The sequence below is a fragment of the Synchiropus splendidus genome, chromosome 13 (assembly GCF_027744825.2).
Source record: "Synchiropus splendidus isolate RoL2022-P1 chromosome 13, RoL_Sspl_1.0, whole genome shotgun sequence".
Lineage (NCBI taxonomy): Eukaryota > Metazoa > Chordata > Actinopteri > Syngnathiformes > Callionymidae > Synchiropus > Synchiropus splendidus.
The window spans coordinates 4205125-4228935 of NC_071346.1; the positions used below are offsets into that span (position 1 = coordinate 4205125).

The 23811-nt window shown below is 47.4% G+C and overlaps 2 protein-coding genes across 6 annotated transcripts in view; one reads left to right on the top strand and one right to left on the bottom strand.

The window, feature by feature from the left end:
* The window catches only part of pigk (phosphatidylinositol glycan anchor biosynthesis, class K), an 82696-nt gene that overhangs the window by 12016 nt on the left and 46869 nt on the right, over positions 1 to 23811 (top strand). Inside the window, exon 11 of one of the 5 annotated variants that reach the window (XM_053882362.1) lies at positions 7486 to 7922. The exons of 3 other annotated variants lie outside the window; for them this stretch is intronic. In XM_053882362.1, the coding sequence (XP_053738337.1) occupies positions 7486 to 7494 (9 nt within the window). In that variant the 3' untranslated portion in view covers positions 7495 to 7922. One more of the 5 variants, XM_053882360.1, reaches the window with a different exon arrangement.
* Positions 10634 to 23811, bottom strand: part of st6galnac5a (ST6 (alpha-N-acetyl-neuraminyl-2,3-beta-galactosyl-1,3)-N-acetylgalactosaminide alpha-2,6-sialyltransferase 5a) — a 30639-nt gene continuing 17461 nt past the window's right edge. Inside the window, exons 3-5 of the mRNA XM_053882366.1 lie at positions 17340 to 17752; positions 12267 to 12374; positions 10634 to 12016 (exon numbers count right to left, since the gene is read on the bottom strand). Coding sequence (XP_053738341.1) covers positions 11779 to 12016; positions 12267 to 12374; positions 17340 to 17752 — 759 coding nt within the window. The 3' untranslated portion in view covers positions 10634 to 11778. The remainder of the gene's footprint in view (positions 12017 to 12266; positions 12375 to 17339; positions 17753 to 23811) is intronic.

Here is a 23811-nt window from a genome sequence, read left to right on the forward strand (position 1 = left end):
CAAGTTAAGAAGTAACACCATAGCTCAGGCCTGGCCAATCCGCGGCTGCGATTTTGGTCAAGTTGCTATTGAGATGATCGTTCATTCAGGAAATAAGACGTAAAAGTAAGAGCAGAATGTCAAAATATTGTTCAAACTGCCTTTAACATCCAGAAACAAACAGGGGTGTTCACGTTCAATGCTGATCTACATGACTTAGTTCCATGTTTCACTTTGTCATCCCCTAAACTAAACGTATGGCATGTGTTTCACCTATTATTCATCGTTGATGGTGGTGAAGCTGTTTAATTCAGTGAAGATGAGACGCTCCAGTCTGCAGTGTCGCTCACACACAGACCGGGGCCACGTTATTGGTGGCATGAGCCACGTAAAAATATATATGTCAAATAAATGGTGCACACATTTCTATCCACGCCACTTGATATTTCCATTTGATCACGGTCAAATGTATGGATTTTAAAAATACATGCACTAGAGACATACGCCGGACGCGAACCAGCAACTTTATGACACATAGGGATATGCTTTAACCGCTATACTGCACTATAAGCCTCACTGCCTTATGTTTGTAGCATGTGGCTCTTGTCAGCAACACAGTAAAACAGTGGGGCTCTCAGCCTCTGACTGGTTGGCCACTCCTGCAATAGATGTTCAGATACAACCATGTTGCTGTAAAAGTAGCACTGTAGTTTCAGCTGCGTGTTACATATGTGCTCAGCTGTCATGTTCTGCTAGCCAGGTCGCTCGTGTTCATTAGCATCATTTGCTCTTGCTGAGTATTTCTGTTTGTTTTACTGGTCAGTATTTTTGTGATTGCGGGTTCTTCATTATTGTGTTGTCGATGCTTTATCTGAGCCTTTGTTGATCATTAGATTAGCTGTTGCTCATCAGTGTGGGTTCAACTTGACATCCGTGTTTGTTATTGTCAATTCTCTGAGCATCGATTGTTAGCTTAGTGTTGTCTGATGTCATGGCTAGTAATCTTTATTGTTGATGTTATTGTTTGCGTTGTTCAGTCTGTTGGTGTGTTAACTTCTCCACCTCTTAGCATCAAGTTAGCATCAAACAAGTTGGTGAACTTGAACAATGTTGGTGTCATGCGGCTACTCGAGAAAGCCGATCGACCTCTGCTGACCTCAAACGATGCGGCAGGAGGAAGGTTCATTGGCGATGAGTGTGTGGCCGTCAGGGGCTCCTGACCTCTGTGACAATAGCAGTTGAGGTGCGTGTGTGGCGACTCAATGAGTAAGCAAGGATGTGTGTGTCTGTGTGCCCGCGGGCCCCTTAAGTAAGGCGCAGCAGAGGGAGATGGATCGACAGTGACAGAAGCCACGTCAGCAGGGCCAGCGGAGAAGAGGAGCATATGTCTGGGGCCGGGCACGAGAGCCAAACCACTGAAGAGCAGTCGGTACGGCGAGGAGGACACGAAGCAACGTGACATCCAGAGAGACACTTCTCATCATTATTCTCCTCACTCTTCAGTCTGGTCAACTTTGCTGGACGGCTTCAAATGCAACAGCAAACATTTCCGAGCTCCCCTTGGTTCCTCAAGTCAAGAGATGTAAGACTTGTGTATCTACTCTTGAATTCACCTTTTAATTTGCTAGCATCTGTTCTTAGCACCGCGTGTAGCCATGAACGTCACGCAACCCTGCCAACTGGCAAAGAAAGAACAACGCAACTGTTGACGGAAAACATTGAAACCCTCAGAGAGAGAGAGAGGAGAAAGTTCAAGTCTTGCACACCGTTTGAGAAGTGGAATGAATGTTTTCACACCTCAGGGCAAAGTTGGATTGAAAAACTGTTGAACAAATTTATTCACTCACACCAGTTTGTCAACCTTATTTAAAAACCTAATGGCTTTAAGGTGGAAGAAGCGCCTCACCTCCTCCTGCTGCTGCGTGTAATTGGTGTCCAATATTGACACACTTAAGAAGCGACTTGCCAAACCCTCTGCCTTTAATGGAACAAATGGACGCTGGAGGAAATGAGACTGCGGAGGACGTTACACTCCCACTGACTGTCCACATGAGGCGTGGGTTTGCTGCTCATACCTGAGGTGACACAAGTGGGTGGTCCAAATGTTCGGCTGGAGGTCGTGGTTTCTCTTCAGCGGAATGGAGGCGGAGAGGATGGAGATGACTGTGACGACAGAGTAGGAGCAAGAGCGAAGCTTTAGAGGACACTAGAGGTCACTGCCATGATGCATGAGGTTCAGCAGAGTTCGAGGAAGAGTCAGAGATGAAGGTACTGAGGTTGTCGTTGGAAGCGACTGGAAGATCAGAAACAATTCTATAGCTTTTCAACTTCCATGAAAAGTCTGTTTCAAAGCTTGATAGCTTTTAAACTCTCATTTACTTGTTTGCGTTGTGTCAAATAGTCCAATTCATTTCCCCCCTTTGGGCTTTGCATTTCGATAGAGAAGTCGACTGTACTTCTCCAGTCTAAATCTGCTTGCGTGAGGAGTCATATGATCTCTTGTCATCTGCTAACTCCACTGTTAAGCTGATGTCATTTGCCGCCTCGACTTCACGCTCGCGCGTCTAGTATTAAAGCCAAGGTCAGCACGGAGCAACCCCATCTTTCATTACTTGGTGTTTTACTGACACAGTGCAGAAAGTGGCAATTTAAGCCCTCACGCTGCACACATCACTTCAGGAATCTCTGGTTAATCCAGGCAAAACTTGGGGTCCAGGTTATGAAATCCGCCTCTATTTTCACATGCAGCTTGTCAAGCGTCTAACAGCCGAGGTTTGAGACGTGAAATTGCATCGGGGGGTTGATGAGGACCAGTTGCAGTCAGTCACACTGGTAATAACCAAACCAGATCAGGACAGTTTCCCTCCGCCGCCGAGCTCATCATCCTGGAAGAACATGGTGACCTGGAACTCACAGGAGCAAGTGCACTCCACCACGCTCCGATCATGGAGGCTGGTTAAGAGTAAATGGCACCTGAAACATAGTTTCCGCACCACTCCTGGACTCACCATCAGAGTCTTTGCTCAAAGACGAATTGGAACTGTGGGGATTGGAAATCGATGGGCAGCCGGGATGGATGCCGGTGACCCTTGCTAGCATGGACCAAACGTGAGCTGATGAATAACTCATGAGTCCTGATCAGGCTAATTAATCCATCCAGAAGCATGTTGGAATGAAGTTTAACGACTTGATTGACTCGCGTCCCGGGTAATAACGACCTTGGACTCCCAGACGAGCGATAAATCCTCCCCAGCGCGTCACTCAGCTGTCAGACGGCTGCGAGCGGCGGTTGACGACTCGTCCACAGCGGTGAAAAGCTTCTCTCCGTCTTCATCTTGCTCACTCGCAAGTCTGGCTATTCTGGCCCGAGTCTTTCTTGGCGGGATAATGGCGCCTTGTACGGCGAGGGATAACTCGAATCTCCTAAGTGCCGCCTATCTGAGGCTTTGTCGCCGTGGAGTTGGGGAGATTTTTTTCCTTCCTATTCAGAGGTTAAATCTCATCTCCCTGCTGAATATTGCCGCGACATTAGCATATAAATGTGCTCCTTGTGAGATGCATGTTTAATACGGGCGAGATTTAAAAGTATAATCATACACAAAGTGATGATGTGGCAGTGAATGGGACAAACACAAGACAGGGGAGGGGTACTAATGAGCTTAACCACCCACTTTCCCTGCGAACCTTTGTGGGCGCGAGTGAAGCGGCTGGTCGCGTACACAGTCGAGATAAGACCCTGCTGTCTGCCTCCGTGAATGACAGAACAATCAACGGTGCCTCCAACCGGCGCAATATGCAGACTATTACTAACCTGCGATCTCTCCTCCCCCCTGCCTCCCCCCTCCAATATTATCTCACCCTTTGTCATCCCCACTGTTCCTCTTCAGAAACCCAAACAGAAAGACTGGCATCCTCCGGACGGCTTCATCCTGGGCCTGTGGACTCTAATCCTGCTGGTGTTTTTTAAGACGTACGGCATCAAACACCTCAAACACATCTTCTGAGCCGCTGGGTTGGTGTTGCGCGGTGTCGCCGGATGCTGCTGAGGACTTTATCTGAATGTTATTAACAGGCTGACGGGCTCGTCGGGAACATGAGTCTTACCCGTGGCACGGAGCTGATTTTTCTGACGGGCCTGTGTTCTCACCTGAGTTTTTTTGTTTACTTCTATATTTGGATTGTTTAATTTATTTCAGAGTGTCCTATTGGGCGCCAGCACGGACGTACCATTCGGGACAGCAGGAGCTCTGACTCATGTTTTGAAGCCGTTCCAATTATGCACTGATGTGTTAAAATAAAAATGAGTTCCTTTACTTCCAGTCATGCTCTGATGTCCACGAGGATGTTTGTACATGAATCATTACGTCTCATTTAGCTTCAAATGTTTTTGCGGGGAATCTGCCGGTACCGCCGTGACTCGAGTCATGTTTGTGAGGGCAGCTTCCAGCCCTACCGACCTGTTTGTGAAGTACAGCGTGTGACGCATATAAGTTCTTCAAAGGGGACATTGACTTCAGATGTTACTGGCATGTTCCTCTTTGATCACCTCTATGTACTCTGTCCGGGGCATGCACAACAAACCAGTGACAATACCAAGACGGAAATTGACCAACACATTCTCTCACCCAAATAGGGATTATCTTTTGCATCCTTTGTTGACGTGGAAGTCCTCCTTCATGCATGAGGATTTCAAGTGAAACACGAGTTCCGCTGCAGATCCTGACACCGTGGGTGGCGCGTCTTGTGTAAGAAAGGCAGGGGTGATGGTTAGCCTTTGGGTGGCGCTGTTCCGCACTGTATACTGTACACACAACTGACTCAAAGTTTTTCTCATCTTAGCTCACCTGTGCTCATTTACCTTGTGGTAGAAATTAGTAGCTATACATTCCAGGCCTAATATCGAACCACTGCGTCAATGATGAAGCGCTAACTTGCGCTTACTTCACCGACCTTGTTGGCAAGAGAAGCTTTAACTCACAGCCAGTGGTGGCTGATGTTCCGGGGTGGGCTCTTTGAGTGCTACCTTTTGCTCATTCTCTTCTGCACTGCTCTACTGCCGCAACCCTGACTGCTCACCTGTGCTCTATTAGGGACCTACAACACACCCTGCCACACACATGAGCGGTTGCGGTTGATGTCCCGTGCATTCATCCCCTCCCTTGTCTCTCCAACTGACATCCTCGTCAGAGATATTTCAACCATACCACAGCTGTCCTTCTTCCTTCCTTCCGCCTCGGTAGATCTTTCGCCATTTCACTAGCGCTACTCCCTCATGACCAGTGAAGTTCCCGCATGACTCACACCTCTGCAAAACAAGGATCCGATCTTTACTGGTGCAGCCATTACTCCCACTGTTGAGTGACATAGTTGTGCTAAAACGAAGACCTCAGTACCGCAAACCACCTACCTTTCTGTCATTGATATGCACCCTGATGCTCCAGAATAATTGTCGGTATTTGTTATTCTCCAATCTCCTCCAGGCGTTTCTTTCTCTGCTTGATCAGCCGTGATTGTTTGAGATCAGCTCTGGGTCAGGCACAGATTTGTGGGATGAAAGGTCGACTGATTAGAAGTCGTGAGATTACTGGGTAATGTCTCCCCTGTCCGTTCACGTATCACACCCCTTGACCATCATCGGGCTTGTGAAGGATAACAATCCCACATAATGCGCTTGCCCATGAAGGACCCCTCCACTTTCCCATTCTCCAAATTGCCCTCCCAGTGGAAACATCCATTAGCTCTCCAGCCGTGTGCTCTGCTGAATGCATTCCCGCTGATGGACAGCTATTTCCTCGGCCATGCCGCGTCCTGCGCCGCTGCAGCGATAAGTGAGTGATAACCTCGTAAGCCGCCGGCCATCCCGAATGAATCTGGTCCATGATGGGATGTGTTTTCCCTCTCGTTTTTCCCCCGCCTGGCTTTTTCTCTCAGCCCTGCATTAGGCTCATTGTTGGCGGAGTGATGGATGCTTATAGCGTCTGGATTCAACCTGTAGTCGTTCATCTTTGCTGCTTGGCACGAGGACGCACCGGGAGGGCGGGGGGCCCTGCTGCCTCCCGGCTCAATTGGAAAAAGTTGGAATTATATTCTCCGCCAGCTGCTGCCGTTCATTTAGAATACTTCATTAATCTGATGCTCATTTCTGACTCCGCACGTTATTGCCTCGTTTCCTACTGGCTTCCATTTTTCACAAATATCATTTTATCCCCTGCGGTGGTGCATTTTCAAATCCTGGGGTAAATAAGATACGGGTGAGGTTCACATTCCCAGTGCTGTACTGTGGTACTTTAGTGTGTAGTTCTGAATGAATAGGTCAACAGGCGTGTTCCAAATCCAAGTTCATCCCAGTTTATTGTGGTATTGCTGTCCCCGAATTACAGAGTATAAAGGCCACCACATGGCCCTGAGTGGGTGCAGGACATGGGCTGGGAAGGAGTGCGTCATCATGGCCTGCGAAATCATGAATCTGCTAGGATCAATGTGGAAGTCATTGGTCTGAAAAGGTGTCGGTAGTCATGAGTATAGCGACAGGCAACATCTCTGGACTGTGGTGGACTGACAACATGGTTAATGGGACAAGTGCTAATGAAGTAAAACGTGAACGCTCTCTGTCTCTGGATACTAACGGTAGCAAGGTCTGTTTAAAGGTTCTCCGACTAAGCACCCTCACCAGGATTTTTGTTCGCAGCAATGGGGATTGTCTCCGCCCCTGCGCTGTGCAGCCACTGAAGAAGCAGAGCATGTTGCTGCTATTGCTCTGGAGAGAACCTTTGGTTTAAACACCAATAAAACATGTTCATCTGCCAGTAAAGCCAGGGAACATCTGCTCTATTCTCCCGAACACTCGCTGGTAGCACAAATCACTGGTGGAACTGCAGCTTGTTTACTGGGCTAGTGGTGCAAACAAGGAAGAAACATACGCTATGAACTGTTGAAAATATAATGGGTAACACGGCTGGGATGGTAGTCGGCCTCTGGTTGCTGGTTGGAGAGTAGCTCCTGACATGTTTTGTTGTTGTGTCCCTGAGCAAGACACTTCACCCCAGTTGACGTGCCGCGCTGTGTGCATTCAGTCTATGACTGTGTGCTTGGATGAGTGAGGGGTTAATACGGATGGTCGAAAACACCCAGATATGTGTGTATTGGGAAGAGACTAGTGAGCTCATCGGGGAGTGATTGATTGTGAATATAAAGCCCAAATATTTCCTCCTTTTATTCCCGAGCACGTAAAAGACTACTGAGAGTCGTGAGTAGAAACGATCTCTGTCGGAGAAACCGAGCGCTGTCGATCCAATAAAAATAGATTGTGTCTTTAAATAGTTTTAGAGACGAGTAAAAGCAGTTAAAGACGCTTCCATTCTTCTTGTTTCATCTCCAATCACCACGGCGTCAAATGAGGAAATAAAATGTGCTTGAGAAGAAGGAGAAGATGGTGGTAATAACAGGGAGTCGGAAATAAGCGCGTATTAATTATGCATTTTGAAAGATTCCATTTTGACTCCGCAGTGGAGCTGAGAGAGGCAGCGGCCCCTCGCCGGGCGTGTCCTCGTGCCAGGGAGCAAAGATAGAGGACCGTAGGTTGAAACCAGACCATCCGTCAATCCGCCAACAAGGAGCCTCATGTGGAAATAGAGGAGAAGAGGGAAAACATCCCACTAGAGAGGAGATGGGTTGTAGAGAGACGTGGTTGTCTCTTGTTTATCGCCGCCACCGCCTGGTTGTTAAGTCGCAATGTCAACTGAAGGATACAGAATTATGGGGTTGGAAAGCCACAGAAGATAAATGCATCTCTAATGTAACATTACAATATTAAGTATCAAATGTTTTTAGATGTCTGCACATTCTAATCCCACCTCCGCCATCATTTTCATCAATTTGACTGTTCTATATCGAAAATATAAATGTTTATTTACGTAGTTTATTATTTATTTCTCTCTCTCTCTCTCTCTCTCTCTCTCTCTCTCTCTCTCTCTCTCTCTCTCTCTCTCTCTATATATATATATATATATATATATATATATATATATATATATATATATATGGATATGTGTGTATATAAAATGTTTTATATTTTATGATTTATTATCATATTATAATCTCCACTTGTACATAATATACTCAAATTGAGTATTTATTTATTTTTTATGTTCGGTTTTGAAGGTTTTTGACGCTTTCTGTTTCATTTTCCATTTTAAGTTTAATTTTGACCTGCATTTCTTTTTGTTTAAAACACACATCGCGTTTTAAAACATGAAAACTATTTAATCATGATGTACAAAATTAAATGCCCTATTAGTGATGAGTCTTGACATGCACTAGTCCAGATTATACACTGAAATGAAGTGTGGATTATTTGTTTACATCCAGACTGTAATATAGAAAAGTCCCTGTTCCAATATAAAGTCAGGATCAGGACGTCATGGGAGACAATGAGAGTGAAATATTTACGTGAAAATCCAAGTTGTGATCTTGAAAAGTCTGGAGATTTTCCAGTTGTGAGATACAAAGCCCAGATGATGTTTTTGGAATCACTCCGTGTTTGAGTGTGGACCACTTTGTGTTCTCTTATCGGGGAAGCCATTAAAGCCTCAGCGGGGGAAGCGGCCCGCTCGGTTCAGCCTGCGGCTCTGGGGAATAATGAAACGCTCGTGTCGCTTGTCGTGTCGCTCATAATTATTTCAGCGTGACCCAGTGCTGTGTCACAACCAGACTGAAGTGGAGGGATTGAGATGCGAGGTGGCATCTGCCGTGGAGAGAGAGAGAGAGAGACCCGTCCACTGGACCTCACTCTGCTGAGGCTCAGGATGAGAGTGAGACTGTGCTCAGGATGAGACCTGGAGTTGTCTTAAGTTTCTGGTCCTGTTTAGTGTCATCACCTGCCCTTCTCCTCTGGTGTATCTCGACTCTCCTGTCTCCTCTCCTCTGTATCCACATTATAGTCTTGACTTCTTGATGACATTATGTCAACTTGTAATTTTCTTACATGAATGTCACTTTTAAATGTATTGATCTGAACTTTTTTTAGGTCTTAATCTTGAATGCCAATAGGAACAGTCATAATCCTGATGCTGAAAAAGTTTTTTTTGTGAGATTTTAGTGTTTTTAGTCCATACTTACTGTGTCTGTATTTAATCTTGCTATTTCTGTCTCATAATCATGGATTCAATTTCCGCATCATAATATTATTTTTTTAAATCTTCATATCTTTCTGATGATTTGGATCTTAATCTCACCCTTGTAGTCTTGACTAAATTTGCTTGGACTTTTCTAGTCTTCATCTGAACTTTTTCTTTTTTAATTTCTCTTTGTCACGATGAATTTTGAATCACCATTTCATAATCTTAATTTCCAAACGTAATTTAATAGCAGAGAATATTTCCCAAACATTTCCAGGAACAATCTCAATTTTTCCATTTTTATGTTTTGTATATTTTGAATTTTCCACATCAAAGGCGAGTTAAACTTTCCTCATCCTGTTTTTGCTTTTTTTATTGATCTTGACTTTATTTTCAGCCTCTTTATTCTAATCTTGAGTTTTGAATTTACTTTATTTTTCTTATCTTTTTTTTGTTTCCATTTCAATAGTAATAATGGTCTTTCATTCTCATGATGGCATAATAGCATTGTTATTCTACACTTGTTTGAGTTGCCATAAAATGGACATTTTTCTATATTTTAATCTGGTTTAGTGCGACACTACAATATACAGCATTAGCCCTACAAATCCAGGTGTCAACAGGTTCGGGGCGGCAACAGAGTTGGAGCGACAATATGATCTTCTTTTCACTCGTGTGCTAAGAGTAGCTAGCATGCTAACAGCCACGTGGTGAGTCCAAATTCACCTGTAGGGTTTCTTGTCACTGTTGGAGTGTGACGCTGCAGAACTCTTCAGAGAAGCTATTGCCTCCTCTATCGTGACCAGAAGCGTCTCCGCCCTCATTACCAGCGCGGAATCGATTGTACCGAGCTCCAGGGCGCGTCATTAGCTCGCCTCTCCTTCACCTCGCTGATTCGCAGAAACGCATCCAGGAAAATAGGTCTGCACGCGCTATCAACCCAGCTAACCAGTGGAGAGTCACATAAACCATCCTGAGGAGGTGACGGCTCCTGAGAAAGTCGATCATTCTTGAGCCGCGTGGCGACGGAGAGCAGCAGGTGAATATCGCAGGATAAATGCTGCCGCAGCATCTCCGCTCTCGATCTTAATCTCCCACTTGTCTGGTGTGACACGGCGCCGCATTTACATGGAAATCCAGCTTGTAGCTTTATAAATCGCGCTATTAAGCGCTGACAGGTGAACCTTATGATGCGTTCCAGAGGAATGGGCTGCGCTTGACTTTCAGCCAAGATGAGAAAGGGCACCGGGAAGTTTGAGGGCGTCATATTTCAGCCGAGTTCCAAACCTTTTAACTGTGTTAACTGTGGTGGGGAAACACATGCTAGCAGCAAAGTTAGCCATGAGCTACTGCAGCTACTATCGGCCAAGGTTGTGATAGTTTTGCATTTCTCATTAGTTTTCATTTTTATTTTGTTTTCGATTTTTGTCTTTCAAATTCAGTTAGTTTTAATTAGTTTTTAGAGTAGATTGACTAGTTTTAATTAGTTTCATATTTTGAAAAATGCTGCGTTTCAGTTTAGTTTTTTGTTGTTTTTGTCCTTCAATGTGGGGACTTGGAACAAGATTGAAGATTGAAATTGGTCACAAAATAGTCAGTAATAGAAACGCAACAATAGACACCATGTAAGTCCGTGAAGTTTGGAAAGGAGACTCTTTTGCCCAACGACCACCATTGTGCTGGTCAGCGTTGTCAGGTCAGCTAGTCAACACAAGTGACGTCAGGGACTGGACATGCCGCACCTGGCCGTCAGCTAAAACCAGGCCAGCCAAAATAAATCGATTTAAAATAATGCCAAAATAAAATAAAGACAAAAACAAAGGGAATTTTCACTATAATTTTAGTTCCTTGAGATCAGTTTTGTAAACAGACAATGCAGTTTCCGTTAGTTATCGTTTTATTTTTATTTCAGTTAACGAAAACGAAGTCTAATTTTCATTTTCTTGTGAGTTTTTGTTTACTCTAATAACCTTGCTATCAACGTTTATAATATAGAAGATCAAGCGAAGTTGAAAGGTGAAATTGTGTTTGTTTGTCAGCAAGTCAAATTTTCAATAAAAACTTGAAATGATTAGATGAAAAACAAAAAGTGGATTCCATCTAAACATAAAAGCTGACAGTTGGTGGGTGAAGAAAATATGTAAAATTTAAGTTTTATGAAAAAAATATGCTAAAACTAAAACTAAAACCAACTCCACTGACGTCTTATTGTCATCTTAAGTAATGAAAGTTGAAGTTTTTTTTGACCGGATCTCGTCACCCACCAGCAGAAATGCAACTTCAAGACAAACTCCAGTCCCTTTATTATCATGTACAATCCTTCAGGACAATTGAGCGTGCGGTTTCTTTTCTCGGCCGTATTGAAGGCTGGTTCCTGGTCTTGGTCGAAGATGTTTGCAGAAGTGTGTTTAGAGTAAATCCTGAATAGATTCTTCATCCAACAAAGAGAGCCGAGGCGTGCGGCCGCGTCTCTCTGATCCGCTTGCCAAACATTTGTAGAGACGACAGTAACAAACCGCAGGCCTGCAGTCGGACGGTGTAATGATGTCGCTGCCATTTGAGCGCTGCATTATGATGATGCACGACGTCGAGTAAACAAAGTGCTGGCGATGTGCGTTATGAACGTCCAGCATGACATGTGACACAGTTTCAGTCAGCACAAACATCCGCTCTGGCACGTCAGTCACGTTGTGGAGAGCGTGGCGTTGGCTGTCCGATTGGCCGGCAGAGGCGCCGGACTCCAGTCTGGCTGGTAGAAGTGGATATCAAACGTCCGTGCCCAGTTGGCGAAGACCCGCTTCTCTGTGATGAAGCGGTGGTGGCTACCTCGCCGGCCGCGCTCGTGCGAGATATACATGGCACACTCGTCCGGCCCGCGCGGCTCGTAGTAGTGGTACGGAACCGAGTGATGCTGAGGTTCTCTGTGGAGAGAGGTGACATTTAAAGGCAGCTTTAATGAGTCATGAGTGTTTTCCCATTTGACTGGAAGGAGGGCAAAAGATCCGCCGCGGTTGGAAACAAACTCCAAGCGCTGTTTAAATGTCAGCGTGTGAGCGGAATCACCTCACGAATCTAAACCACTCTCAGATCTGCTCGGGCGGCGGCCCAGCCATGATCTTACATTTCAGTTTTCAAAGTGTGAAATAGCATCTCCTTATCAGACGCGCTCACCTGCAGAAGTCAGGGGCCACCATGCCGTAGACATTGATCCGATCGCACAGCTCCAGGGCGATGGTCATGGTGAACCAGCCGGTGCTTAACCACGAGTTCGATACCCTCCTGAAGCAGAGAGCGAGACACAGGGAAGACGTGTCAGTTGGAGTGCGATTAAGAGGCGAAGATAGAGGATCGCCTGTCACTTTATTATGACAGAACAGTGGTTCGGTGAGAATCCAGAGGTCGCTCTCGCCGGGATCATTGCAAGTTCTCTCACAGCTTCATTAAAACCCAGATCCATCCCGCGTATCGACCGATACAAATGAACCCTGTCAAATAATCAAAGCTTTAATCAGAGAGGAGCCCAAGTCTGCCGCAGGAATGACAAAGTCGGCGGCGAGCGCTGCGCTTCCTGCGCCGGGCAGGAAAATGACGACTAATCACAGTTCCGTCAAATACGCCGCCATGAAAGGAATGTGAAAAGATATTTACATTACATTAGGAAATCTCTTTTAATCTACACGTCTGGAGTCGCAGGCGGCTCTTGAGTTGCTGCCGGATGAAAGGAGTGCTTATGCATCTTTTAAAGAATTTGGTGATGGGTCTGAACAGATTTAAAAGGCCCCCTGGAAACGTCGCAGCTGCAGGGAATGACTGAATATCCCCAAAACTGCCCGTCATTCTCAAACACGAGCGACGCGGATGCTCGGTCTGATTGCAGCTGTGAGCTTGCAAAGACCCCTGAGCCTCGTCACACTGCAGTCAGGTGGAACATATGTACCGCTGACTGTGGTGGATCTAGCTACTTCAAGCCGTGGTTCATGATGCCCTTGTCGCGGAACCTAGTGCTACACTTGTGGGACTCCCAAAGAGTCCCAGCAGGACGTGAAGGTGCGGGACTCAGCATCTACCAGACAACACTGTGCAACCAAAGCTGTGTTGGACTCTCTCTGGTGCTTTCGATCGGGCACTTGTCGAACCCTGAAAGACCTTTGTGGTTGGACTCAAATGGTAGCTGTGGTCACTCTCACCTAACGGTACTCTCACAATGATCTCAACACTGTACTTGGCATGGTTGATGAACACAGACTTGTGAGGAGGGGTCTGTGTGGTCCACATGGTGGAATTGTGTTTGTCACAGAAACAGAAACACCATTGAGTCAATGGTGGGACTCAAAATGAACCTTGGTAAAACTCATGATCCATAAGGAGAGTGCTGGTCTAAGAAATTTGTGAATTTTGTGAAGTGAAAATGACTCACACAGTGAAGGCTGTATTCGCTATGATGTTGGACTCTAAATAACCCAGTGAGTCTCTCAACAAAGTTTTGAAACGCAATACTATAATTCATGTCTGTCCTCATTATGAGAAGAAACATATCTTCTCACCAGCATCTTCTATATTTGCTTCAATCAGTCTCCTTGAGGAGCTTTTCTGAAACTCAACGTACAATCGTGGATCAGACTCGCGTTACAGGCAAATCAGCTGCTTTGTCGCTGATTTCCTTTAAAATATTCCGACCCCACCTGTGGTTCAACACTCCAATATGCCGAGTCACCTTTTCTGCCTGGGAAGCATTCATCACGTCCAGGAGATGATTGATCGAGGGCTCCATGGCCTTCGGCTCTAATTACAGTTAGTCTTTGAGAATTTTCTGATAATCAATCAACATTCCTCGACTGGTCCTGACCCGGTGAGGTCGGCGAGACAAGTCCAGGATGACATTGAAAGAGAAGGGGAGGAAGAAGAGAAAGAGGGGGTGGAAGAGGAGGAAGAGGATGAGGAAGGGGAGGAAGAAGAGGAGGAGGAGGTGGAAGAGGATGAGGAAGGGGAGGAAGAAGAGAAGGAGGAGGTGGAAGAGGAGGAAGAGGATGAGGAAGGGGAGGAAGAAGAGAAAGAGGAGGTGGAAGAGGAGGAAGAGGATGAGGAAGGGGAGGAAGAAGAGAAAGAGGAGGTGGAAGAGGAGGAAGAGGATGAGGAAGGGGAGGAAGAAGAGAAGGAGGAGGTGGAAGAGGCGGAGGAGGAGGATCATGAGGAAGTGAAGAGAAGGAGGATGAGGAGGAGGAGGAGGTGAAGAGGACGAGGAGGAGGATGTGGAAGAGGATGCGGAAGGGGAGGAAGAAGAGGAGGAGGAGTACGAGGAAGAAGAAGAGGAGGAGGAAGAGAATAAGGAAGGGGAGAAAGAAGAGAAGGAGGAGGTGGAAGAGGAGGAGGAGGATCATGAGGAGGTGAAGAAAAGGAGGATGAGGAGGAGGATCATGGGGGAGGAGGAGGATGAGGATCGTGAGGAGGAGGAGGGGGAGAAAGAGGAGGAGGAAGAGGAGGAGGAGGAGGGGGAGAAAGAGGAGGAGGAGGAGGGGGACTAGGAGGAGGATGAGGATCATGAGGAGGAGAGGGAGGAGAATCATGAGGAGGTGAAGAGGAGGAAGAGGATGAGGAGGAAGAGAATGAGGATGAGGATCATGAGGAGGAGGGAGAAGAGGAGGAGGAAGAAGGGGAGGAAGAAGAGGAAGAAGGGGAAGGGGAGGAAGAAGAGGAGGAGGAAGGGAAGGGGAGGGGAGGAAGAGGAGGAGGAGGAGGATCATGAGGAGGAGGGAGAAGAGGAGGAGGAAGGGAAGGGGAGGGGAGGAAGAAGATGAGGAGGAGGATCATGAGGAGGAGGGAGAAGAGGAGGAGGAAGGGAAGGGGAGGGGAGGAAGAGGATGAGGAGGAAGAGAATGAGGAGGAGGATCATGAGGAGGAGGAAGGGAAGGGGAGGTGAGGAAGAGGATGAGGAGGAAGAGAATGAGGAGGAGGATCATGAGGAGGAGGAAGGGAAGGGGAGGGGAGGAAGAGGATGAGGAGGAGGATCATGAGGAGGAGGGAGAAGAGGAGGAGGAAGGGAAGGGGAGGGGAGGAAGAGGAGGAGGAGGAAGAGAATGAGGAGGAGGATCATGAGGAGGAGGAAGGGAAGGGGAGGGGAGGATGAGGAGGAGGATGAGGATCATCAGGAGGAGGGAGAAGAGGAGGAGGAAGAAGAGGAAGAAGAGGAAGAAGGGGAAGAAGGGGAAGGGGAGGAAGAAGAGGAGGAGGAATGGAAGGGGAGGAAGAAGAGGAGGAGGAAGGGGAGGAAGAAGAGGAGGAGGAGGAGGAGAAGAAGGACTCTTCCAGGTGTACAGAGGGAGCTAGTTTGAGTGAAAACCCGGACCACACTTCCAGAGGAAGGGAGTGGTTATTTGACAGATGATTTTAAAGATGGAGGCAGGAGTCCAGACAAAGCTTGTGGTGTCGTCTGCAGTCAGACGCGCGATGACCCTTCAGGTGGAACTCACAGTCACGCTCTTAGTCGTAGTTGCACACTGAGTACGGCCTGTACACGAGCAGGACTCGCGCGCCTCTCTTTAGTGACCCCCAAAGAGAATTAGAGTTGGATGATCCTCCACAAAACCTCCATCGGTCGATGTCACGTTGTTTAGTTTGCGGCTTGTAAGATTGATCACGGAGTGTCGCGAAGAGCAGGTAGGAACCGTGTTCCGTTTGACAGGGTGAACCTGAGTGTGGTGGCCTCCTCCTCACTGCTGCTTATCAGCTCACACACACACACTTGTATCAGCAGCACAGGTATTTTTCTCAGCAAAACAGAGAAACAAAGCCTGATAAAGCTCCTCCTCGCTCTGAGAGGGCGACTGGTATCCAGCAGAAGGGTTACCTGCCTGCCGTCTTTCTCCCTGTCTGTTTTTTCGAGTGGTGCATGGGGAATACACGTCAAGCAGCAGTCCTGAAATAAAAGGGCCTGTTTAGCATTTATGCTTTTTGAACTCTTGGCCCGCTCCAGGCGGAAAAACACACACACAGGGAAGCACAAGATGGTCCCTGCTGGGCACCACCGCTTTCAAGAGAACCAGAGAGCCAAAGATTGAGTTTGTTGTTCGCGGTGCCTTCGTGAGCGCCTCGGAAAAGTTGACCTTCAATATGACTGAGAAACATTTTTCCAAGAGATTTCAGGGAATGAATCAGAAACACAATGTTGTAAAGGAGCAAGAAGATATTGACACAAGTGTTCATCATCAAAATATTGAGCTTGGTTGTTGTTTGACCGGCAGATGGTTTTGCGTAAACATATTTCACGGTGGTTATATTTTAGATGAGATGAACAGATTCAGTTCCAGCCTCAGCTCAATAGTGCGACTTGGTTTGTCGCGATCATAATCGCAAACGCATCCTCTGGGCTGTTTTCCCGACAACACCTTCAAAAACAACAAGTGCACGTCCTCGGCGAATGGGAACATTCTGTCATTAAGCAGGACGTGGAGGAAGCACGGGCGTCTTGGCGCGGCGCGGCGCGGCTAATCTTCAGACTTGAGCCTCCTCATTTACTTGTTTGTGAGCGTGTTGATGAATAATGCGACCAGTCGGAACCTTTTTAGAGCGGCTGTGATCGGGGGAGCGCTGGTGTGTGCGCCCTGTAAATCTGACTCAACCATTCCTTGAATGAATTGTTTAATTAAGTTTGAATCCAAGGTCTTTTAGTCCCAGTCTTAAATCCGCATCTTGAACAACGTCCATGTTCTTTTGCTCTTTTCTTGTCCTTTGGCTTTTCTCTCTTTGAAGCAGAGCATCATGAACGTTCTTACCAAGTCAATAACAACAGTGACTCGGCTTAACGACTGAGTCGTCTGTGACTGAGTCGTGTGACTCTGAGGCTGAATCATTTCCTGTCCCGCTAGCGCAAGGCTATACGTGCGAGTTAGCGGGTACTTGCCTTGGCTCAACGGCACAAACAACAGTGGACACTGTTGAGTGACTTGGATGTGTGTGATTTAGTGTTTCGGTGAGTCTGAATCCTGTCCATGGACTGAGACATGTACGACTCGGCAACGCTGGAAAAGGCTCAAATCTATACCATTGAAAAAGAATACAGTATCTGACGTGATGCATTCAGGTGCTGGCAGAATTGGTCCTGGGTAACTTCATCTTAAACACCACTGTCTCAGCATGTTATCCTCTCTGAGCCTCAACACTTGAGTACTCGGTACTCAACACTCAACTTATTGAACTGCAAAAGTAGTTGAAAGCAAGAAGCAAGAATAGCGGCGTTATTTCTCCCACCTGTCTTTGCCCGTCTCCTTCTTGAAGAGGTCATCGAACTGCAGCATCTTTTGCCAGGAGATGATGTAGACTCTGAGTTTTGGCAGCACCTGGTTCATCAGCCGCAGGTTGTTGTAGACCGGGCCCTTCCCATCGCGCCTCATGTAGTTGCTGGGCCCCCAGAAGATGAAGACGGTGTCCTGGCTGGCGTTGAGCAGCTCGTGGCGGCTCCTCAGCACCCGCTGCATGCTGGAGTGAGCGATGACCCGCAGTGACGTCCGCCGGCCAACGTCGACGGCGTAGCCTCGGGCCGTGGGAGCGTCGTTCATGCGGATGACGCACTCGGCGCGGTCGATCTCGGCGCCGCGGCCCCCTCCAATGAGGTGACCCGAGCTGGTGACCAGGGCGCATGTCTGACAGTGCATCTTCAGCGGCTGCAGAAAGACAGATTTAAGGTGTGACTCAGACCGCTGTCCGGGTTTAACCTACGGCGATTCTTCAAAAATAATGAAACACTACTGCAAGAAGATAAAGTGCTGCATTTTTAAGCCACATGATTAATAATTGTGAAGCTGAAGTCATGATGATGAAAGATTTCTTCTCCATCATCTAGACCATTCAGATACAGCCTTGAACGCTTCACTGGCGTCTCCCGTGGTTTCAAAACAAAACTGAAATCTTCTCCTGCTGCTGCGAGCCTGGCTGTCAGATTAGCTTTCTTTCATGGTTATCTGAAAACTTCCTTCGCCTTTTTCCCGTCGACAGGAACTCCACGGGTTTGGCTGGTGGATTATACCCAAATATGCTAAGCAGTGGGAAGTGGACACCTGGAGGAAACCTTGTTCTGAAACTTCGCTTTGTGTTTGAGGTTGAAAACGCTGTGCAGACAAATGCGTGGCGACGGCGCCTCCTGGGTGTGTGTAGCCTGTCACATTGTCTTTTGATAGGCTGAAAGCCCGCAGCGCTACAAAGGATTCACCTTCTGCCTGTTTACCGCCATAAATCGGAAACTTCAGTTCGGATGAAACAAGATTTCAAACTCTCTGCTCTTATTTTTCTTTTTGAGCAAAACCAGGAGTACGACGGCTTTGTCACAGCGCCTCATTATATTCCTCAACAGTCGCCAAGAAGGAGAGGAGCGTCGTCACACAGTCTTTTCATAATCTCTCAGCGAGACTCGTGTGCTGGTGAGATTCCTGGAGACTTATTAATATTACAACTCAACTCATGTTAACATCGTAGCCATTAACTCTGCTGTTGGCACCCTGTTTGTCCGTATTCTCTCTGTGGTTAACCATCTCAATACGGGGAGGAATTATGGGGATCACAAGCAACTTTGTGGGAGAACGGAAGAGTTGGTTCTGAGGGGTTACACTTATGGGCAACAGATTTCCTTGAGCCATTCCAGGGCTAACAAGGGACCTGCTCGCTAACTTTCAAGAGGGTTTCGACACGTGTGTTCCACGTTAGCAAAACATGCTCATGAACGTTCTGTGCCACTCTGTGTTTGTGTGTGTGTGAAGCTTCTGTCTGTGTCCCGACTTCTCTTTGGTTTCCACACACACGATAAGAATCAATGGTATGCTAATCCAGAGCGCCTTAACGTAGCTTGAAACATCTCCGCGGGCAGATGCACTGCCGTTATTTACATTATTTCTGCCAACACGCATTTACATTTTCACTGCATTAGAGGAACAAAACAACATCAGGACTTCGGGGTGGCGGATGTTTCATCGCCGTCATCATCATTAGCATCGGCTGCGTTGGACTTAATGGTGGATTACCAGCAGAACTGGTGCGCCTGGTTAATGAGACCTGGAGGAGGTGCTGAGTTATGGAGAGCAGCAGAATGAGAGGAAGGAAAATGGCTGGAGGATGAGTTGGAAACCACACTGGTAGCACAGGATTTGATGAAATGTTCGGCTAATGAGGTCCTGGTGGTCCTCGCTGACAGCCACATCCATCCATTCCTCCTCGCTGCACTTCCCTCATTCACCTGGCAGCACTCTGACAGCCAATCTGGCCGCAGAGATGCAACAACCAGCCGAGCAGGTCAGAAATCCCATTTTCACCCAGAGGCTTTTAACTGCTCCGCCGATTGCGTTCCCGCTTCCTGTGTCTCAAGAAGAATTTAAGTGGATCGCATTGGTCGGAATTGGGCTCTTCAGGCAGCACAGCTCAGTTATCCGCGAGAAATAGGCAGGATGATCTGGACAAGGCTCTCTATTTTCAGGCGGAATTACACAAGCGAGCCCGTAGGCTGCTATAAGGTGAGGAGATGAAGTTTGAGCTGAACTCTCTCGCGCGCACGTCTGCAAACAGTCACATGATTTCTCTCAAGCTATTGACTCCTTGTCTGCTCAGGTGGTGTTCAGCTCCTTCAGCCCAACATAAGTAGTTTCGGGAGGCTCTCACACGGTGCACTTGACCCCAAGTCAGAGACAGTTCTGCTCAAAAAATCAGAAACATGGACGCCATCGACCGGGCTGGAACTTGTGACGCAAGCGGGTCTGATATTCTGCCCCAGGTAATGAGATAACCAGCTGACAAAGGGGTCTGTTGAAGGAAACTACAGCTCCAGGACAGGAAGTTGGAATGACTGCGTGATCACCATGACAAGGATTAGCACCTGAGATAATGACTGAGCTGCATGCGGGCTTCTGCTCCTGGCCAGAGATGTCAAAGACAGGGGGGCCCTGTACCAGGCAGCTACTTCTTGGCGGCATAACTTGAACACACGAAGTAACAAAAGGTATTAAGGCACACTATGGTTGTTGCATTATAGAAGTTTTGATGGTATGTAGTGCGCACACGGCCTGAGCGCTTGGAACGCTAACATTTAGAGGCATAACTTTGCTGTCTGTAGGCACAAATGTAGTGCCTCTCGGTGTCCTGGGAAATCTCAAATGTGCTGCTTCAAGTTTTACAGTTACGGTCACATAAGTACGAGGGGCTTAGCAAGTGTCTTCAGGTGTAGCATTAGCTTCTGGAGGTACAAAGTGAGTTGTTGAGGGAATAGAGTTGGAACAAGTGGAGGTGTAACCGGAGCATGCGCAACATGTGGTTTTGGAGATGTAAAGGGGGCACTTGTGGAGTAGACCCGGGTCACCAACCGACATCACGAGACACACATAGTCAGAGTTTGGATGTGTGACCTGAGCACTCATGAAGTGAGCAGTGTATCCGGAGAGATAAGAGACATAGCTATTTGTGGGATAAAGCAAGAGGTTGCAGGCTCAACGTAAACATTTCAGATGTGACTGCAGGAGTAAGTTGTGATGTGTAGCACTAAATATACGACCGTATAGTGAGCAATAATAGATGCAGTGCATCATTGGAAGCGCAACGTGAGTGCTTGTTAGTGATACCAGAAGGTGAAAAGTCATCGAGGCATGTATCGAAAGAAGCTTCCTAGCCGCAACAAGCATCAACCTAGTTCATGCATCATTTTATTTACACGGTCTCTAAAGTAAAGACAAAATAAATTGACTACAGAAACAGCGTCTTTCAAACATCATGTTGTCTTTGATATCGTCGGTGTTGCTGCTCCCTGATGTTTCACAAAAGCAGGAACAACTCGTGCATAGAAGCTTTGTGTCTCCTCCGCCTGCTGCATCGACAAGAACTCCCAAAACCCTCCATTCCAAATTCCGCCGGCGTCCAACAGCAGCTGTAGCTGCAGCGAACCCGACATTTTCCGACCGCCTTTGTCTGTCTTCCTGACCCGCTCAGTGGAGATGCGTGTCAGAGCTGCTGGAGTTCACCTTGAGAAGATGGTGGAGCGAAGGAAGAGAGTGGGAGAACAGGGCGACCTCCTGGGGATGTGAGGCCTTTGTCAGGAAAGAGCCTTGGTGTTCCGGACTCAGTTCTTTGTTTGATGCTGGGACTGTGTGAATGAATCAAGTTTTCTCCTTCAGCAAGAAACCAAATTATTACTCGTCTGTGAGAAAGCAGTAAACTGGCAGGCCTGCACTTGTCTAAAGTGGCACTCGCACAGACAGAAGTGGGACAATCGCTGTCATAGTCAAGTTGTATCCACCAGGGAACAACAGGTGACCAAATGGATCCAAACACGTGCCACGACTTTCAGTTTGCAACTGTCCCGAGGCTCTGAATCCTCTCAGTTATCAGTTATCTTCAATCAAAACTACTTGGGAGTATGATTCTCAGGACCAGCTAGTCCTCAGTTGCGTGGGCCTTTAGAATCGCTTGAGGGTAGCAGCAAGTCCCAGGGTGTGGTGGGTAGAAAACCTCTCCCCCGGACCTTGGATTGTGGGGAAGATTTTAATGAGCATTTCTATTGGATCTATTGGTTGATTTCCTAAGGTGTCTTTGAGGCCTCATAACCGTTTTCTAGAGCCGGAAAAAGTTAAGACTTGTTGACGCTGCTGGACTCTAGAAAGAGGCGGTTATTCGACAGCCGTGCAAAACCTCATCGACATTCCGTTACTTGCTCTTTATTACTCGATGATCGCTGTTTAGGAAGGATCGCGAGTTCAGCCGGCCGCCATCAGCTTCATGGTCAGCGCTCTGAGGCCTTTTCTGCCCATGGGTAACTCCGAAATAATTGGTGGTTAAAAACCCACACGAGTCTTGAGGAGCTGGGAAATCAGCTTTAATTCCTCAATGAATCCCCCCGCCCCCTCCTCCGTGCTCCCTCTTTTCCCCGTCTTATCTCCGTCCCTGAAGGCGAAAAAAGCTGTACTGCAGTGAATCGTTACGCTGTTTCCCCTCACAGCAGAGAAATACTATTCAAGTGTTGTTATTGATTTTGTGTGGGGTGGGGAACAGCAGGAAGGGAGATTGAGCGAAAGCTTTGCGGGGCATTCGAGGACCTGGAATGGAAGAAATGGCCTGTAAGTGTAGGCGGTGAAAAGGGCCAATCTTCCAGCTCAGTAGGAGGCCGTCTTGCAAGGCTGGACCCGGCCGTGAGACGCCGTATTAGGAAGGGTGCTTTCACCGTGGTCAGTGTCGACCTTTGCGCCGATCAGAGACGCTTCTGTTGGTCCCCGGAGGGATGTGACTCTCACGCTGGGATCAATGACGACTGCAGGCAATGCAGAGTTGGAGCAAAATGTGGCTACAGAAACGAGCCTCCCTGGTTCCTCCAGGTCCAAGTTGAGGCTCCATCTTCGATGCTGAGCAAATTCCAAAGTTCAATTCCAAAAGTATCATGTTAGTTGAAAAGGTTGTGGAATCAACTACTGTATATCCATTCGTTGTTGTTGTTTAACAAAGTCAATCCTCATTTTGAATACGTTGTACTAGGATTTTTGATTAACATGGCATATGAAACTAATAATAATTCAGTGAGGTCATCCATGTTCCCATCGCACCCCGAGGTGCTGTTTCCATATTACTTCACTATTGTCCACATTTACTCCTCATATTTGTGTTTTTTTTTTTTTTTACGTACGTTTCTTTAGTATCACAAGGTCATCCATATGTCTCATACTCGGCACAGACTCAGGCTATCAGTGAGTGCAGTTGGGGCTGATACAGTACAGCAGAGGTCTGGGTCGAGTGAATGCAGAATTCAAGTCATTGTTGATGAAATCTTTGAAAGCAAACCGACGAAAAAAGTGGCGAGGAGGAGAGTGGGAGGAGAGGAGGAGGGCCCACACTGGAAAAGTGGCAATTAGAGATTCCAGCGGTCAGCACTTGGACTGTGGGTCGACGGCTCGGGTCGCTCCGACACTCGGCTCCTCATTAGGCTCTGAGAGGAGCCGGAGCAGTAGACAAGTTGGACTGAGACCAATTATCTTCTGTAGAACGACAAGAGAACCTCATGAAGAACGTCCTCGATCATAGCGGCGGACGGAAGGACCCTGCGGGGTTTGTTGATCCTGGAACTTTGATTTTCTACTTCCTTCTGCTTGTTGACCAAGGCTGTTGTTGCCTTGAAGAGACTCGACTTGTCAGTGACTAGCTGTCTGTCTCTGACTGAAGCTGTCTCACGCTCCATCAGGGACGCTGCAGGACCTCAGCAGCCCCACGGCCAGCATCATTAAACTTCCACTCTGCTCCTCACCCGCGGGCTGAAGGTGAAAAGAGCCAGAACTGTTTGCTTCGTTTTCCGTCTCATGAAATCAGAACTCTCTCCTCCTCCTCCTCCTCCTCATGTTGAACTGAACAAAAGCTCGTCCCCTGCTTCGTTTCGTTTATTGTGTTTGTCTGCAAAGATCAAGCAGCTGCTGCGGGAGACGCTCCAGTTGCACTGTGTTACAACACTCGGCTTGGCTTTAATTGGTTGGATGTCGGCCCTCCTGCTGCTGCCGCTGCTGCTGCAGACCGCACAGTGATGCAGATGTTGCATGTCCCTGTAACCTCCGAGCAAAGATAAGCAGAGAACACTGCTGATGCGAGGAACACACACACACACACGCTCCCACAGACACACTGCCATGACATGAATACTGAGGAGTCGCTCCGACACTTTCATCCACTTTATAGTCGGATAAAGCAGCGGCAGGAGACCTGGTAGCCATGACAG